Consider the following 18,562-nt stretch of genomic DNA (forward strand, 5'->3'; position numbering starts at 1 on the left):
TAAGTAATACTTTACAACAATATATACTAAATCAGTTTTGAAAATGACTTTTTAACCACACTGTTAACTGAGAACTTATAATCCTATATTTACAGTTGAAGTCAGAAGTTTACATAGACTTAGGTTGGAGACATTAAAACTCCATTAACAAACTATAGTTTTGGCAAGTCGGTTAGGACATCTACTTTGTGCATGACACAAGTAATTTTCCCAACAATTGTTGAGACAGATTATTTCACTTATAATTCACTGTATCACAATTCCAGTGGGTCAGAAGTTTACATACACTAAGCTGACTGTGCCTTTAAACAGCTTGGAAAATTCCCCAAAATTATGTAATGGCTTTAGAAGCTTCTGATAGGCTAATTGACATAATTTGAGTCAATTGAAGGTGTACCTGTGGATGTACTTTAAGGCCTACCTTCAAACTCAGTGCCTCTTTGCTTGACATCATGGGAAAATCAAAAGAAATCAGCCAAGACCTCAGAAAAAGAACTGTAGAACTCCACAAGTCTGGTTCATCCTTGGGAGCAATTTCCAAACGCCTGAACGTACCAAGTTCATCTGTACAAACAATAGTATGCAAGTATGGCACCATGGGACGCATTCCGTCTCCTAGAGATGAATGTGCTTTGGTGCGAAATCTGCAAATCAATCCAAGAACAACAGCAAAGGACCTTGTGAAGATGCTGGAGGAAACAGGTACAAAAGTATCTATATCCACAGTCAAATGAGTCATATATCGACATAGCCTGAAAGGCCAATCAGCAAGGAAGAAGCCACTGCTCCAAAACCTGCCATAAAAAAGCAAGGCTACGGTTTGCAACTGCACATGGGGACAAAGATTGTACTTTTTTGAGAAATATCCTCTGGTCTGATGAAACAAAAATAGAACTGTTTGGCCATAATGACCATCATTATGTTTGGAGGAAAACGGGTGAGGCTTGCAAGACGAGGAACACCATCCCAAACGTGAAACACGGGGGTGGCAGCATCATGTTGTGGGGGTGCTTTGCTGCAGGAGAGACTGGTGCACTTCACAAAATAGATGGCATCATGAGGCAAGAAAATTACAGGGAAATATTGAAGCAACATCTCAAGACATCAGTCAGGAAGCTAAAGCTTGGTTGAAAATGGGTCTTCCAAACGGACAATGACCCCAAGCATACTTCCAAAGTTGTAGAAAAATGGCTTAAGGACAACAAAGGCACGGTATTGGAGTGGCCATCACAAAGCCCTGACCTCAATCCTTTTGAACATTTGTGGGCAGAACTGAAGAACCGTGTGTGAGCAAGGAGGCCTACAAACCTGACTCAGTTACACCAGCTCTGTCAGGAGGAATGGGACAAAATTCACCCAACTTATTGTGGGAAGCTTGTGGAAGGCTACCCAAAACGTTTGACCCAAGTTAAACTATTTAAAGGCAATGCTACCAAATACTAATTCAGTGTATGTAAACTTCTGACCCACTGGGAATGTGATGAAAGAAATCAAATCTGAAATAAATAATTCTCTCTACTATTATTCTGATATTTCACATTCTTAAAATAAAATAAAGTGGTGATCTAATTGACCTAAGACAAGGAATTTTTACAAGGATTAAATGTCAGGAATTGTGAAAACTAAGTTTAAATGTATTTGGCTATTGTGAATGTAAACTTCCGACTTCAACTGTATATCGCCAGTGAACAATAAATAACATTGTAATTCTGGATACCTTGAAGTGCCTGTAACTGGGTCAATGTGAAAGAATAGAGTAAGACAGGCTTCATGGATAGTCAGAATATGTTTAATAAAAATAATTCAACTTCAATTTCCTCTGTATAACTTCATAGAAAGTAATCCAATAAAATACACATGACTTTTAAAGATGCTTGTCCTCCCCACTACATAATATATTATTCCACCACACAGACCACAACTTGTCCTCCCCACTACATAATATATTATTCCACTACACAGACCACAACTTGTCCTCCCCACTACACAACATATTATTCCACTACACAGACCACAACTTGTCCTCCCCACTACACAACATATTATTCCACTACACAGACCACAACTTGTCCTCCCCACTACATAACGTATTATTCCACTACACAGACCACAACTTGTCCTCCCCACTACATAATATATTATTCCACTACACAGACCACAACTTGTCCTCCCCACTACATAATATATTATTCCACTACACAGACCACAACTTGTCCTCCCCACTACATAATATATTATTCCACTACACAGACCACAACTTGTCCTCCCCACTACATAACGTATTATTCCACTACACAGACCACAACTTGTCCTCCCCACTACACAACATATTATTCCACTACACAGACCACAACTTGTCCTCCCCACTACATAACGTATTATTCCACTACACAGACCACAACTTGTCCTCCCCACTACACAACATATTGTTCCACTACACAGACCACAACTTGTCCTCCCCACTACATAACGTATTATTCCACTACACAGACCACAACTTGTCCTCCCCACTACATAATATATTATTCCACTACACAGACCACAACTTGTCCTCCCCACTACATAACGTATTATTCCACTACACAGACCACAACTTGTTCTCCCCACTACACAACATATTATTCCACTACACAGACCACAACTTGTCCTCCCCACTACATAACGTATTATTCCACTACACAGACCACAACTTGTCCTCCCCACTACACAACATATTATTCCACTACACAGACCACAACTTGTCCTCCCCACTACATAACGTATTATTCCACTACACAGACCACAACTTGTCCTCCCCACTACACAACATATTATTCCACTACACAGACCACAACTTGTCCTCCCCACTACATAACGTATTATTCCACCACACAGACCACAACTTGTCCTCCCCACTACATAACGTATTATTCCACTACACAGACCACAACTTGTCCTCCCCACTACATAACGTATTATTCCACTACACAGACCACAACTTGTCCTCCCCACTACACAACGGATTATTCCACTACACAGACCACAACTTGTCCTCCCCACTACATAACGTATTATTCCACTACACAGACCACAACTTGTCCTCCCCACTACATAACGTATTATTCCACTACACAGACCACAACTTGTCCTCCCCACTACATAACGTATTATTCCACTACACAGACCACAACTTGTCCTCCCCACTACATAACGTATTATTCCACTACACAGACCACAACTTGTCCTCCCCACTACATAACGTATTATTCCACTACACAGACCACAACTTGTCCTCCCCACTACACAACATATTATTCCACTACACAGACCACAACTTGTCCTCCCCACTACATAACGTATTATTCCACTACACAGACCACAACTTGTCCTCCCCACTACATAACGTATTATTCCACCACACAGACCACAACTTGTCCTCCCCACTACATAACGTATTATTCCACTACACAGACCACAACTTGTCCTCCCCACTACACAACATATTATTCCACTACACAGACCACAACTTGTCCTCCCCACTACATAACGTATTATTCCACTACACAGACCACAACTTGTCCTCCCCACTACATAACGTATTATTCCACTACACAGACCACAACTTGTCCTCCCCACTACATAATATATTATTCCACTACACAGACCACAACTTGTCCTCCCCACTACATAACGTATTATTCCACTACACAGACCACAACTTGTCCTCCCCACTACATAATATATTATTCCACTACACAGACCACAACTTGTCCTCCCCACTACATAACGTATTATTCCACTACACAGACCACAACTTGTCCTCCCCACTACATAACGTATTATTCCACCACACAGACCACAACTTGTCCTCCCCACTACATAACGTATTATTCCACCACACAGACCACAACTTGTCCTCCCCACTACATAACGTATTATTCCACCACACAGACCACAACTTGTCCTCCCCACTACATAACGTATTATTCCACTACACAGACCACAACTTGTCCTCCCCACTACATAACGTATTATTCCACTACACAGACCACAACTTGTCCTCCCCACTACATAACGTATTATTCCACTACACAGACCACAACTTGTCCTCCCCACTACATAACGTATTATTCCACTACACAGACCACAACTTGTCCTCCCCACTACATAACGTATTATTCCACTACACAGACCACAACTTGTCCTCCCCACTACATAACGTATTATTCCACCACACAGACCACAACCGGTCCTCCCCACTACATAACGTATTATTCCACTACACAGACCACAACTTGTCCTCCCCACTACATAACGTATTATTCCACTACACAGACCACAACTTGTCCTCCCCACTACATAACGTATTATTCCACTACACAGACCACAACTTGTCCTCCCCACTACATAACGTATTATTCCACTACACAGACCACAACTTGTCCTCCCCACTTCATAACGTATTATTCCACTACACAGACCACAACTTGTCCTCCCCACTACATAACGTATTATTCCACTACACAGACCACAACTTGATAATTTTGCAACTGTCCAAGAAACAACCAAACATAAACAAGAACAGACTTGATGACTTCAGGATATTATCAAGCTTGAAACAAAACATACAATGCCAATCATCTATTTGTAATTTCAGCACCGACTTTACCCAAAATGAAAATTCTAATTAACGTGTGGTAGTGTGTGCTTTATTAGTCTCTGTCTGTTGCATATTGGTCATTTCATTGTGCCAGTGAGGCGAGTCTATGACTGATCTAATCAGTCAGTTCAGCACTGTAGATGTATGTGACATAGGGAGACCTATAACAAACCAGCAGAAATATCTCATCAAAATACATAATAAAAGCAAATATATTGTTCCATATTTAGTCAAATCCAGCTCTCCCCTCAGTACTAACATTTCAACTTAAACAGAGCTATGGGTCTGTCTATAGCAAATTAAGCAGGCTTCTTGTCACACTAGTAGGAATGAATCCATGCCTGTTGTCTGCCTGTTGGGTCTGAAAATAAAGCCTGCTAAAACAATCATATTTGGGTGAATATTGTAACCTGGAAGCAGCAAAGGCTGGGCTTCTGCCTAAGGGCACTGGTAGATTTAGGGATAGACTAGGTATGAAGTGGAACAAAATGACAGTTGAAGGTTGTTCTATTGAATTCACTAGGCTTCTGAGACCTAGTGGTCGGAACCAGCCCAAACTAAAGTGGCAAACTGACCATGTTAAATCTATTTAGGTTGACTTTCAGGAAGAGTAACAACCTGGCTGTCTCTGAGTTTACACACAGAAACCATGGTAAAGGACATCATAGGTGAATGGGGAAAACGAAACATCTTTAAAGTAAATGTTATTTCAGTGAGTGGAGGTTCTTCATCAGTCTTGGTTTAGACAACAGGGCAGGGCTGTCTGTCTGGTGGGCTTGTATACGTTGATGAATGGGTTCAATATAGGCTCAGTGAACAGCTAAATGAAGGCTGAAAGAGACTAAATGAATGTCTCTACCACAGATGTAACCTGTTGTGACGTTTCATTGTCACCATGTAAAATAAAACGTCCCATTCCTCTTCAAGATCATTTCCAAATGTGTGCCTGCCTAGCAGTCCAACGTGTACCGACAGTTCTCCTACACGGTGCTGTATCAATCCGGAAAGCACTGTTCCACTAAACATAATTACAACAGGTACTTAGGGTATACTGAATTCCAGTCTCAGTGTCTCCCTTGGTTACCACGAGGATGAGCACAGATGAGCCATGTCATATGGTAATGAAAAAATACACCACCATTGAGCCGTAGAAAATAAGGAACATAAAACATCTATCTGTTAAATCACATCAGATACTGACTGGAAGTTGAGTGAGAAAGTGAGGGTGTGAAATACACAGAGGTACAGCGAGCGTAAGGACACTTCTACATCTATTGGTCTGTCTGCAGGACCAGTCATCAGTGGATTGATCAGTAAGACATATGGAGAAATGAACTAGCATGGTGAAATCAGACTGAACAATGTGTTTAGTGATGAAACAGCATATCAGTTTAGATTCCAGGCTAGAAATTAACACTTAAAAGCCTCCAATTCCCATGAATCAGAGAGAACAGTCAGCAAAGCAGCTCAGTTCTAAAGGAAGGTCTGGATATTCAGTCTTACTCAAGCCTAAACTTAACCTACCATAGCCAACCCAATACTATTCAGAATCACTGCAATCGATGTATAAACTATGCTTTTCTCCAGTCAATTCTGAAAATAATTTTGATGACTCAGTAATCTACAATTATATCAGAGACAATACAAACCCCTGTGGTCCCTCAATACACATAGCTACTTCATTACTAGTTTATGATAGCAAGGTGATTCAACACAACAGGGACACACTGTGTTCAGAATGGAAGACTACAGACATCACCCACAATCAGAGCTCATTGGAGATTCTTCAGCTCCTTCGATAGCAGAAGGTGGCACTACGAGTGGAACACAGATACTGATGGGCTTTTAAAGTATTAAAGATGACTCAGGGGGTGTTGAGTATACTATGTCGACTATACCAGCAGTCACTGTTTATGTGACTTCACTTTCGGTTGTAGAACCCAATGCTCTAGCCTCCCCAATACACACCACCATACACAATGGCCCGATTGATGCTGCACCGCATGGGACACAATCAGTACATGGCCTGAAGAACACACTGACTCAGCCAAAACGGAAAGAAACGCCCACGCAAACAAACACACACAGCCAGAACACAGTGAGTGGTAGTCTCGCAGACTCAAGGCACTGGAAGAGACTAAACGAGTGGAAGCTCTCAAGAGTATGCCATGAAGAACACAGAACCCAGCGGGGACGAGTAGGCCAGCCTTGCCAATACACACACAACAGGATGTATTTGCAGTGAACTCAATCCCTTCTGTACTCTGCTGAGGTAACGATGCAGTCAAAAACACTGGGGTAGAATTTAGTGTCCTTTCTGTCCCAGTGAAAGCAGCATTTGGCGCAGCTTGCTGTCCTTTTAGTCCTTAGGGGAGTAGACCCAACTGGTTATGTGCTAGCGAGTGTAATATGGGAAACTAAAGTGCACCTCAGTGTCAAAAGAACCATGTGTGTTGGTTGTGCGAGACAGGCAGGGGAGACTACATTCCAAAATGCACACTAGCATACTACTTAGAATGAATGTCCAATACATTTCTTCATTTGAATAACTGTGTTAGTGTGGACATTGGAACAGAGACTGAACACCTCTCCCTTGTGTGAGAAGCATGGCTGATGAAGGATCTACAGCATCAGTCACATTCATTAGCTGCCCGAGTTATTGCTGACTTTTCCAAACGTATGATCCGCAAAGTATACTGTAAGTGTCAAGAAGAAAACCTGTAAAAGTATTTACAAAGGAAAGCTAAATATTCAAGGTCTTTTCCTCCCACTATAAAATATATTAACAGTACAGCTCAGCAGAGAGAGCATATTTATTTCCTCTTTTTTAATCAAATTAAATCCCAACATGATAATTACAATAATGCCATTTTGATTTCTTTTTCTCAGTTTGTTGCAATTGTACATCAATGTGTGTAGGCCTAATACAAGTTCACAAAGTTCAGAAATCTACTAAAGTTTGACATGCAAAATGTCTCTCAAAACAAGATTGTACCTTTTTGAACAAACACTGAAAGTTCATTTCAGTTTCTCCTAGGTCATGGTTCTTCTTTTCTCACTTTTGTAGTCTTTATTACACAACATTTTAGTTAGTTTTCTGTATTTACATGAAAAGAAATCACAATGTAAGTGCAGGGAAATCCATATATATGTGTAATATATACAGTACTAGTCAAAAGTTTGGACACACCTACTCATTCCAGGGGTTTTCTTTATTTGGACTATTTTCTACATTGTAGAATACTAGTGAAGACATCAAAACTATGAAATAACACATATGGAATCAAGTAGTAACCAAAAAAATTGTTAAACAAATCAAAATATATTTTATATTTGGAGATTCTTCAAAGTAGCCGCCCTTTGCCTTGATGACAGCTTTACACTCTTGTTATTCTCTCAACCACCTTCATGAGGTAGTCCCCTGGAATGCATTTCAATTAACAAGTGTGCCTTGTTAAAAGTTCATTTGTGGAATTTCTTTCTTTGTAATTCGTTCGAGCCAAACAGTTGTGTTGTGACATGGTAGGGGTGGAACAGCTCAAATGAGCAAAGAGAAATGACAGTCCATCATTACTTTAAGACATGAAGGTCAGTCAATCTGGACATTTTCAAGAACTTTGAAAGTTTCTTTAAGTGCAGTGGCAAAAACCATTAAGCAATATGATGAAGCTGGCTCTCATGAGGACCACCACAGGAAAGGAAGAAACAGAGATACCTCAGCTGCAGAGGATACGTTCATTAGAGTTAACTACACCTCAGATCAGAGCCCAAATGAATGCTTCCTTCAGACACATCTCAACATCAACTGTTCAGAGGAGACTTAATCAGGCCTTCATGGTCGAATTGCTGCAAAGAAACTACTACTAAAGGACACCAGTAAGAAGAAGAGACTTACTTAGGCCAAGAAACACGAGCAATGAACATTAGACCGGTGGAAATGTGTCCTTTGGTCTGATGAGATAACCTCTGCATGTGTGGTCCCCACCGTAAAGCATGGAAGAGGAGGTGTGATGGAGTGGGGGTGCTTTGCTGGTGACACTGTCTGTGGTTTATTTAGAATTCAAGGCACACTTAACCAGCATGGATACCACAGCATTCTGCAGTGATACGCCATCCCATCTGGTTTGCATTTAGTGGGACTATTATTTGTTTTTCAACAGGACCATGACCCAAAATACACCTCCAGGCTGTGTAAGGGCTATTTGACCAAGGAGAGTGATGGAGTGCTGCATCAGATGACCTGGCCTCCACAACCACCTGACCTAACCCAATTGAGGTGGGATGAGTTAGACCGCAGAGTGAAGGAAAAGCAGCCAACAACTCCTTCAACTGTTGGAAAAGCATTAGAGGAGAAGCTGGTTGAGAGAATGCCAAGAGTGTGCAAAGCTGTCATCAAGGTAAAGGGTGGCTACTTTGAAGAATCTAAAATTTGTTGAACACTTTTTTGGTTACTACATGATTCCCTATGTGTTAGTTCATATGTTTGATGTCTTCACTATTATTCTACAATGCAGAAAATAGTCAAAAATCAAGAAAAACTCTTGAATGAGTAGGTGTGTCCAAACTTTTGACTGGTACTGTATGTGTGTACATTTCTAATAGATACATAAATATATTTATATATTCATTAGGCTCAGTCTTCATCACTGGAGTCTGATGACCCATCAGATGATGAAGAAGAGCTCCCAGACTCTGATGAAGAAGATGACTCCGCCTTCCCCGAGCCTTCTGGACCACTGTTCTCCTCCTTGTGTTCCCCTGAGTCCTCCCTCTTGTCACTAAGACCCTCCTCTTCCTGACACTCTGGTGTTCTCCTTGGCGACAGAGGTTTTGAGGGGGCGGTCTTAGAGGTCTTAGTGGGCTTGTGGGGTTTGAGGTCACTGTTTGAGTCACTGTGTGGTGGCTGTGTGGTGGACACAGGAAGGTTAAGGCCTGGAGTGAGAAGCATCCCTGGGTAAAGCATACTGGAGAGTAACAAGGGGTTAAGAGACAGAGGGTGACTGGAGGCTGCCTGGGCAGCAGAAGCACTTAGTGGGGTGGTGGTGGAGGTGGTGGCAGAGGAACTAGAGGGGGAATGGACACTGGGGACGTGGCCGTCCCCGTCCCTGCTTTGACCTTCTGTCCTTTCACCTTTGGTGTCCGCGGTGTGGGAGAGGCCGTGGGAGTGGGAGGAGGAGGGGGCTTTGGAGGAGGCAGACGAGGGCTCCCCTCCTCCTCCTTCTCTGCTTCCCTTCTTCCTCTTCCTCTGCTCAGCTCCCCCCATGGCGTCCTGTGGGGGCTTGCCCAGCAGACTCCCCATGCTCAGGAGGTTGGGAAGCCCAGCCATGCCAGAGAGCATCATGGGAAACATGGCGGCCAGGTTGTTAGCATCAGTGGGCAGGCCCATGAGGCCGGCAGTGAGCTGCAGTGACTGGAGACTTTGGAGGTTCTGCTGGAAGGCCTGTAGACTAGATAGATCCATGCCAGAGAGGAGGCTGTTGGCCAGCAGGGGGTTGAGGCCCAGGGATGGGGCCCCCTGGTTGGCTGTAGCTGCAGCCTTGGCCAGGGCGCTCTTGGGCCTCCGTCCACGCCGACTCACCTCCTCTGGTACGATGGGTCCTGTCAGGATCCGGTCAAACATGCTCTCTGGGAGGTAGCCCTGAAGCACAGACAGAGAAACACAGGGTTAGCACTCTAATCAACAACCATTACATAACTACAGTTAGAAACTGGGTAGTTCCAGCCCTGAATGTTGATTGGAAGACACCCGTGGTATATCAGACCGTATACCACTGGGAATGACAAAACATGTATTTTTACTGCTCTAATTACGTTGGTATCCAGTTTATAATAGCAATAAGGCACCTCAGGGGTTTGTGGTATATGGAAAACCATATTGCGTTGTGCATAAGAACAGCCCTTAGCCGTGGTTTATTGGCCATATACCACAGCCCCTCGGCCTTATTGCTTAACTATACCACAGTCACTGCACTGACAACTAGCCAAGCTAGATACATGTAGTTCTATTATTCCTCTTTTATACACGTGAAGTAGACCTGTGGGGTGTTCTACAGCATATGAAGGAGGTAAAGGCTCAGACTTACCGACTGCTTGACGACGTCGGCCCACTCTGGTGGAACCCCGTACTCTGGGTTCTCCTGAAGGAACCGACACAGGTCCTTTAGAGGGGGGGCGAAGGCCCCACCAACCTGGGGAGAGGACGGGAGGACAACATGAGACAAAGTAGAAGTTGTACAACCCGCACACACACACACACACACACACACACACCTCACCTTGCGTGCATTTCTCCTGTTGATGATCTGGACCCTCTCCTCTCCTGTCAGACTGTTGACATCGATCTTGTTGGGGTTCCTGCAGCGATGCCTCTTCTGCTTGGGTCTACCATCCTGCTGGAACTGCTCCAGCTGCCTCTTATTCACTCCCTGAGGAGGAGAAGAGAGGGTCAGGGATACAGAGGTTCAACTACAGGACTACATCCAAAACCATTTCTACTGTCAATGGAAATCATGGTTGGGGTCAATTGCATTTTGATTCAAAATGCAAATGGCATTTCTGTTTATGTCATGAATATAATTGTCCGTAACCCTGACGGATGTCTATTGTAGTTGTATAGTATATTCACAGCCCTTAATAAACCCTGGGTTAGGGATAGAGGAATGGAGAATCAGAGGGTGAGGAAGAGGAAGGGAGGGACTCACAGGGATGAAGGCCCCTGTGTCAGCCACAAAGCCTGGGTGTTCTTTGAGCCACACCTCCAGCTCCCTCCTCCTGGGGGCATCGTCTCCGGCCAGACGGGTCCCATCTTTCAGGTTGATGACAGAGACCCTGCTCTCTGTGTCCATAGGGCCCTGGGCCCCTAGGGGGTTACCCTGCCCTGAGGCAATAGACAGCCCAGTGCCAGCCTGACTCATACCTCCCCACGCCGGGGGCACCTGGAGATGCAGGGTAGACATCATCCCATCAGTGAATTTCTAGTGGCTAGTATTTGTATAGGCATGCTAGCACACCCTTCATACGGCCTCCTATACTTCAGTACACACAATAAAACCTATATTATGTTTTCAATTGCTAGGTAAACACATTTAGGCATACTCTTCAAACTTTAAATATCTCTTACAACCATGCAATCACATGTAGCTTTCCAGTAGCCAGTGTTTAAGGACTAAATGTTTGAAGGACCTAAGATGGCAAGATAGGAGTGAGAGGATTGACAGGGAAGACGTAGAGCCCCAAAGAGAAGAGAGAAAAGTAAATTAAGATCTTACGTTTTCAGGCACGGCAGGTCCTCTTTTCCTGTTCATAAAGAGCAGGTCCATCCCCTCCACATTCTTCCTCCTTCCTCTCCTCCTCTTCACCACCGGCTGGCCGTCCATACCTCCGTTCAACTTCATCTGACCTGCCAGACCTGTAGAAGCTGGAAACACACAAACAACGTGTCCCAGATTAAAACAGAAGACTAAAGCAGTACACACCATCACGATCATGAATGTACAACATATGGGGAAATGTATCTTTGCTGCCATCTAGTGATATCAAATAAAAAGCTCACAGTTTAGCTTTGAGATTTCTCATGAAGGGTATTCTTTACCAGACAGGAATGAACTTTCAATTGTATAAACTAACAATACATTGCTGTTAAAACAGGACTTTGTGGTCAGCCCTAGTCTGTATGTACCCTGTGGGAAGCTGGCAGCCTGGGGCTTGGTGAAGTCAGCCAGACTGGTGTCTGAGGCACTCTGGAGCTCATGGAGCCTTGTAAGGTACTGCTGCTGGCTCAGGGGCCCCTCCTCAGGCTCCAGGGGCCTCTTCAGGGGCTGGCCGGGCCCCTGCTTCTGGAAGGTCAGCTTCAGACCCCCCTCCTGCTGCAGAGAGAGGGGCGGTCAGTCAATTACACAGAAACACAAGGTCACACTGTCTGATGGCATTGGAGCCCCTTCTACAGAAAAAAAACGAACCAAAACATAACAGAAAAAGGGAGGGGGTCTAAGTGCTTGTTTTGATTTTCACTGCATTGGCACGATAGTTTGTTGGCTTGTAAAGGCTTCGCTCTAAGAGCATTCTGTATTTTTGGAAGTTGGTAGTAGGGATAGTTATGGGTAGGGACACAGCATATACTGTAGCAGCTAGAAGCGTATAGGGTAAGTTGTCTATGCAATGTCAGGAGTTTACTGAAGGACTATGTCACAGGGAAGGCTGCGGCTTTCAGCAGTCAGTGGCCATTTTATTGAATATTTGACACAAATGCTCCTCCCTCTGTTGCTTTGGCAATGTAGGCTCATAGCTAGCTACTGTAGTATTAAAGCAAGCAGGAAGCAGGCCTGCATGGTTAATAGCACAGCTGCTATCAGCCCCATTAGAGACAGAACACCCACAGTACTAGAGCCCCATCACAATCCCCCACAATAGCGAGCCAGCCCCATCTCAATCAGATGAACCCTCTCAAACCCCAGTGTTTCTCCACACTAAGCTTCTTATTAGCTTCCCATCCATGAACGACTGATTTATGTAAAAATGTAATTACAGCCCAGATCCCAATCCACATGGAGTGGGTAGAAATTAAAGAGGGTATTACTATTAAACAAATCAGTGCTGTAGGCAGCAGCCAAAACAACAAAATCTAAATCCCCAACAAAACATGCTGAAACACCACAATTAGGCTTTGGAGTAGTGTGGGGTCCTACGAGAGGGGAGTAACAGAAATCAACATACTTCATTCATTTTCACTGAGAACTCCTTTTCTCCTGCAACATGCTTCTTCACCTTTGAACCCTGAGGGGAGGCAGAGGGGTCCTCTGAGGCCGAGGCGGAAGCTGAGCAGAGGTTGCTGCTGTTGTTGGCCGCAGCTGCATTGTCCAGCAGCTTGGTGGTGTAGAAGGAGGCTACGGCCCCTCCTGCCTCGTACGACCGCCGGGCCCCCGGCCACTTCCCCTTCAGCACTGCTTGGCAGATACTGTCCAGACGGTTGATCATCACACGGTCCTACAGGGGGACAGGGGACATTATAAAACAAGTTGTTTGGATCCTGGATGCTGATTGGCTTTTGCCCGGACTATATCGTCTGGTGGAAGGATGAAATAAAACTGGATTAATGTGAACAGCACCCTCCTAAGGGCTGTTTCAACATGGTTGGGATTCTCAGGAAACTAACTCAGGCTAGAACTGAAACACTAAGAGGTTTGGTGTGTGTGTTTACCTTGGGCCAGTAGGATGCAGCCAGCATGTATCCTCCCTGGAAGGGGTGGTGGTGTGAGTTGTTGCTGCCGTTCTCTGTCACGTGACTGTCCTGCATCTCATCCTGAGTGGTGTTGAGAGACGCCACACTGTCTTCGTCAAATCCCTTCACGATGGCCACTGTCGGGACTGGAAGAACATGCAATATAACTCTACTTCAGAAAACCTCAAAATATACAACACAACAGACAGCCTAACTACCTTGGCATATTTACAACATTGATTGCCTCGACGGTACTGTAAAAGTCTTTCACTGCAAGAACCAAAAGAATAGTAGCAGCACTCACCCTTGATCTTTCCTTCCTCTCCCTCACTCTCACTGTTAACAGAGGAAGATGAAGATGAGGAAGAGGAAGATGAGGAGCCTGATGAGCATGATGAAGATGAAGAGGAGCTGGATCCGGAGCGTGAGGAGGAAGAGGACGACGATGACGATGATGAAGAAGATTGTGATGAAGAGCTGGACGAGGAGCCGTCCGAGTCGGAGTCTGATGCTGCGGAGGCGGCTCGTCTGGCCTCTCTTCGACTTCTTTTATTGGCTTTCTTCTCTTTCCTGGCGGCTGAGTTGGGTGTGAGTGGCTTGGTCCGTGCCGCCACCATGTGGCTCTCGTTCTCTACTTTCACCACCCCCAGGTCAGGCTTCTCCTCTATCCCTGTAGGGGTGAGAGGGGCAGGCTGGGGACTCCACCTCTCCACCTGATCCCCTCTCTCCATGCGCTCCTCCCCCTCCGAGAAAGGTTCTTCTTTGGGCACTGCCCCCGGGATGTCCTCCCTCTCCCTCTGGGCAGGCACAGGGCACTCTGCCAAGGCTGGGTCTCTACTAGCCTGGTACTGGGGGTTCAGGAGCGGAGTAGGGGTCTGGGATGGCTGTTGGACTCCTTTATTCTGGCTGTAGTTGCGCTGGGCAGCCATGAAGCAGAGCTCTGGGTCTCGGAGGATGTGGTAGTCTGTGCGGCTGACGCCGTGCTTGGCGGCCCCAATTAGGAGGTCTCGGTCGTGGGTACTGGTCTCCCACCACACGGGCAGGTCCGAGCCCAGCTGGCACAGGGGCAGGCGCTCATAGAGTAAGGGGTGGCGCAGGACCTGTTCCCTGACCTGGCGTAGCAGCTCTACTCTGTAGAGGGTACGAGATGCACGCTCCTCTGTGATGGGCTGAATGGACAGAGAGGGGTCCACCGCTGTGTCTAGAGAGAGGGAGGGAGAGAATAAGGCTGTCCTGCATAATTCATACATCTGTGTTTGCATTTTGTGTGAACACATTCCACTCGCTGTTTAACTTTCCATTGATCGTTAACCTTATCACATGCTTGTTTCCCCAGCACTTCCTTAAATCATTAACCTTGACATACATACTGTATGTAGCACATTATCAGCAGGTATTAGTAAGCATAACTCCTCTAATAAACAACACAGTATACAGCTTATAAGTATATTGACTTCCACACCCTTTCTACAGGTGGCACAGCACAGATGAACAGTATCTCTCTCACCTCCTTCTCTTGGTGGCAGGCGACACACTCTCCTGCACATGGCAGTGAAGGCCCACAGGTACTTCTGCAGACTCTCGTCTGTCTTCTTGTGCAGCCGAGCCATGGCTCTGAACTTGGTCCAGTCGAAACGGCCCAGGTCTGGGTCAAACACCACACCAAAGGTAGATACCACACGGTAAAAATCAGCTTCCTCTCGCCTCGTCCATCTGGGGAGAGGGAGGGAGAGAGAAACATAGAGAAAGAAAAACAGGGGTAGAGATAGAGATATACACAGAGAGAGGAAGGACAGAAAGAGGAAGAGAGAATGAGACAGTGGTATAAGTTATAGACCGTGGCTAACTTTACGTTTCTGTCCAGGCCTTGCAGCTTCACTCACCTCTGCTGGCGTTCTATCTTGGCGGCCATCTTGGGGTTGATAGTGTCGTTGAGGGTGGGTGGCAGGGGACACAGTGAGGGCGTGACCTGGGTGGTGTACTGGGTCTGGTGGATGTGGAGGATCTGTCTGGACTTGGTGTAGCGCTGAGAGGCTGTGATCAGACGTCTCAGTCTGGCTGTTAGTACTGAGGAGGAGGGCCAGTAGGCTGCATCTCCTCCTCCTCCTCCACCTAACCCTTCCATCATCACTGGTGCACCCTCTGGAGAGCACACATACACAACACACACATTGTTTAACCTGGGAGAATGCTTTTTAAGTTGTTTTATAGTAGTGGAAGAAGTTGTAGTAGTTTCAGTGGTAGTAGCACTAGTAGTAGTGACTGTTTGTAATAGTAGTGACTGGTGCTAGTAGCAGTAGTAGTAGTTGTTGTTGCAATAGTAGTGACTGGTAGTAGTAGTACTGGTGGTGCCTGGTAGTAGTAGTAGTAGTAGTAGTAGTAGTAGTAGTAGTACTGGTGGTGCCTGGTAGTAGTAGTAGCAGTGACTGGTAGTAGTAGTAGTAGTAGTAGTTGTAGTAGTACTGGTGGTGACTGGTAGTAGTAGTAGTAGTAGTAGTAGTAATAGTAGTACTGGTGGTGACTGGTAGTAGTAGTAGTAGTAGTAGTAGTAATAGTAGTACTGGTGGTGACTGGTAGTAGTAGTAGTAGTAGTAGTAGTAGTAGTAGTAGTACTGGTGGTGACTGGTGGTAGTAGTAGTAGTAGTACTGGTGGTGACTGGTAGTAGTAGTAGCAGTGAATGGTAGTAGTAGTAGTAGTAGTAGTGGTGACTGGTTGTAGTAGTAGTAGTAGTAGTAGCAGCAGTGACTGGTAGTAGTAGTAGTAGTGACCCTTCCATCATCACTGGTGCACCCTCTGGAGAGCACACATACACAACACACACATTGTTTAACCTGGGAGAATGCTTTTTAAGTTGTTTTATAGTAGTGGAAGAAGTTGTAGTAGTTTCAGTGGTAGTAGCACTAGTAGTAGTGACTGTTTGTAATAGTAGTGACTGGTGCTAGTAGCAGTAGTAGTAGTTGTTGTTGTAATAGTAGTGACTGGTAGTAGTAGTACTGGTGGTGCCTGGTAGTAGTAGTAGCAGTGACTGGTAGTAGTAGTACTGGTGGTGACTGGTAGTAGTAGTAACAGTGACTGTTAGTAGTAGTAGTAGTAGTAGCAGTGACTGGTAGTAGTAGTAGCGGTGACTGGTTGTAGTAGTAGTAGTAGTAGCAGTAGCAGTGACTGGTGGTAGTAGTAGTAGCAGTGACTGGTAGTAGCAGTAGTAGTAGTGACTGGTAGTAGTAGTAGTAGCAGTGACTGGTGGTAGTAGTAGTAGTAGTACTGGTGGTGAGTGGTAGTAGTAGTAGTAGTAGTAGTAGTAGTAGTAGTAGTGGTGGTGACTGGTAGTAGTAGTAGCAGTGACCGGTAGTAGTAGTAGTAGTAGTAGTAGTAGTAGTAGCGGTGACTGGTTGTAGTAGTAGTAGTAGCAGTGACTGGTAGTAGTAGTAGTGACATGTAGTAGTAGTAGTAGTGACATGTAGTAGTAGTGACTGGTAGTAGTAGTAGTAGTAGCAGTAGCAGTGACTGGTGGTAGTAGTAGTACTGTTGGTGAGTGGTAGTAGTAGTAGCAGTAGTACTGGTGGCGACTGGTAGTAGTAGTAGTAGTAGTAGTAGTAGCAGTAGTAGTAGTACTGGTGGTGACTGGTAGTAGTAGTAGTAGTAGCAGCAGTAGTAGTAGTACTGGTGGTGACTGGTAGTAGTAGTAGTAGTAGTAGTAGTAGTACTGGTGGTGACTGGTAGTAGTAGTAGCAGTAGTACTGGTGGTGACTGGTAGTAGTAGTAGTAGTAGCAGTAGTAGCAGTAGTAGTAGTAGTACTGGTGGTGACTGGTAGTAGTAGTAGTAGTAGTAGTAGTAGTAGTACTGGTGGTGACTGGTGGTAGTAGTAGTAGTACTGGTGGTGACTGGTAGTAGTAGTAGCAGTGACTGGTAGTAGTAGTAGTAGTAGTAGTGGTGACTGGTTGTAGTAGTAGTAGTAGTAGTGGTGACTGGTAGTAGTAGTTGTAGCGGTGACTGGTAGTAGTAGTAGTGACATGTAGTAGTAGTAGTAGCAGTAGCAGTGGTTGGTAGTAGCAGTAGTAGTGGTGACTGGTAGTAGTAGTGACTGGTAGTAGTAGTAGTAGTACTGGTGGTGACGGGTAGTAGTAGTAGTAGTTGTGACTGGTAGTAGTAGTAGCGGTGACTGGTAGTAGTAGTAGTAGTAGTAGTGACTGGTAGTAGTAGTAGTAGTAGTAGTGACTGGTAGTAGTAGTAGTAGTAGTAGTAGTAGTAGCAGTAGTAGTAGTAGTAGTACTGGTGGTGACTGGTAGTAGTAGTAGTAGTTGTGACTGGTAGTAGTAGTAGCGGTGACTGGTAGTAGTAGTAGTAGTAGTAGTAGTGACTGGTAGTAGTAGTAGTAGCAGTGACTGGTAGTAGTAGTAGTAGTAGCGGTGACTGGTAGTAGTAGTAGTGACATGTAGTAGTAGTAGCAGTAGTAGTAGTGACATGTAGTAGCAGTGACATGTAGTAGTAGTAGTAGTAGTAGTGACATGTAGTAGTAGTAGTAGTAGCAGTGGTTGGTAGTAGCAGTAGTAGTGGTGACTGGTAGTAGTAGTGACTGGTAGTAGTAGTAGCAGCAGTAGTAGTAGTGACTGGTAGTAGTAGTAGTGACTGGTAGTAGTAGTAGTAGTGACATGTAGTAGTAGTAGTAGTAGTAGAAGTAGTAATTGTAGTAGTAGTAGGGAGTAG

General features: G+C 44.8%; 1 protein-coding gene across 9 annotated transcripts in view; it reads right to left on the bottom strand.

The window, feature by feature from the left end:
• Window positions 1-7,434: 7,434 nt before the first annotated feature.
• LOC109883506 (chromodomain-helicase-DNA-binding protein 9) overlaps window positions 7,435-18,562 on the bottom strand; it is a 134,980-nt gene continuing 123,852 nt past the window's right edge. For 7 of the 9 annotated variants that reach the window (XM_031831227.1, XM_031831225.1, XM_031831226.1 and 4 more), the window contains 11 exons: window positions 15,740-15,998; window positions 15,364-15,569; window positions 14,161-15,057; window positions 13,836-14,002; window positions 13,352-13,621; window positions 12,318-12,504; window positions 11,908-12,056; window positions 11,341-11,574; window positions 10,915-11,064; window positions 10,723-10,827; window positions 7,435-10,277 (listed from right to left, as the gene is read on the bottom strand). In XM_031831227.1, the coding sequence (XP_031687087.1) occupies window positions 9,273-10,277; window positions 10,723-10,827; window positions 10,915-11,064; window positions 11,341-11,574; window positions 11,908-12,056; window positions 12,318-12,504; window positions 13,352-13,621; window positions 13,836-14,002; window positions 14,161-15,057; window positions 15,364-15,569; window positions 15,740-15,998 (3,629 nt within the window). In that variant the 3' untranslated portion in view covers window positions 7,435-9,272. The remainder of the gene's footprint in view (window positions 10,278-10,722; window positions 10,828-10,914; window positions 11,065-11,340; window positions 11,575-11,907; window positions 12,057-12,317; window positions 12,505-13,351; window positions 13,622-13,835; window positions 14,003-14,160; window positions 15,058-15,363; window positions 15,570-15,739; window positions 15,999-18,562) is intronic. The other 2 variants (XM_031831229.1, XM_031831228.1) reach the window with 2 other exon arrangements.

The sequence above is a fragment of the Oncorhynchus kisutch genome, linkage group LG8 (assembly GCF_002021735.2).
Source record: "Oncorhynchus kisutch isolate 150728-3 linkage group LG8, Okis_V2, whole genome shotgun sequence".
Taxonomy (NCBI): Eukaryota; Metazoa; Chordata; class Actinopteri; order Salmoniformes; family Salmonidae; genus Oncorhynchus; species Oncorhynchus kisutch.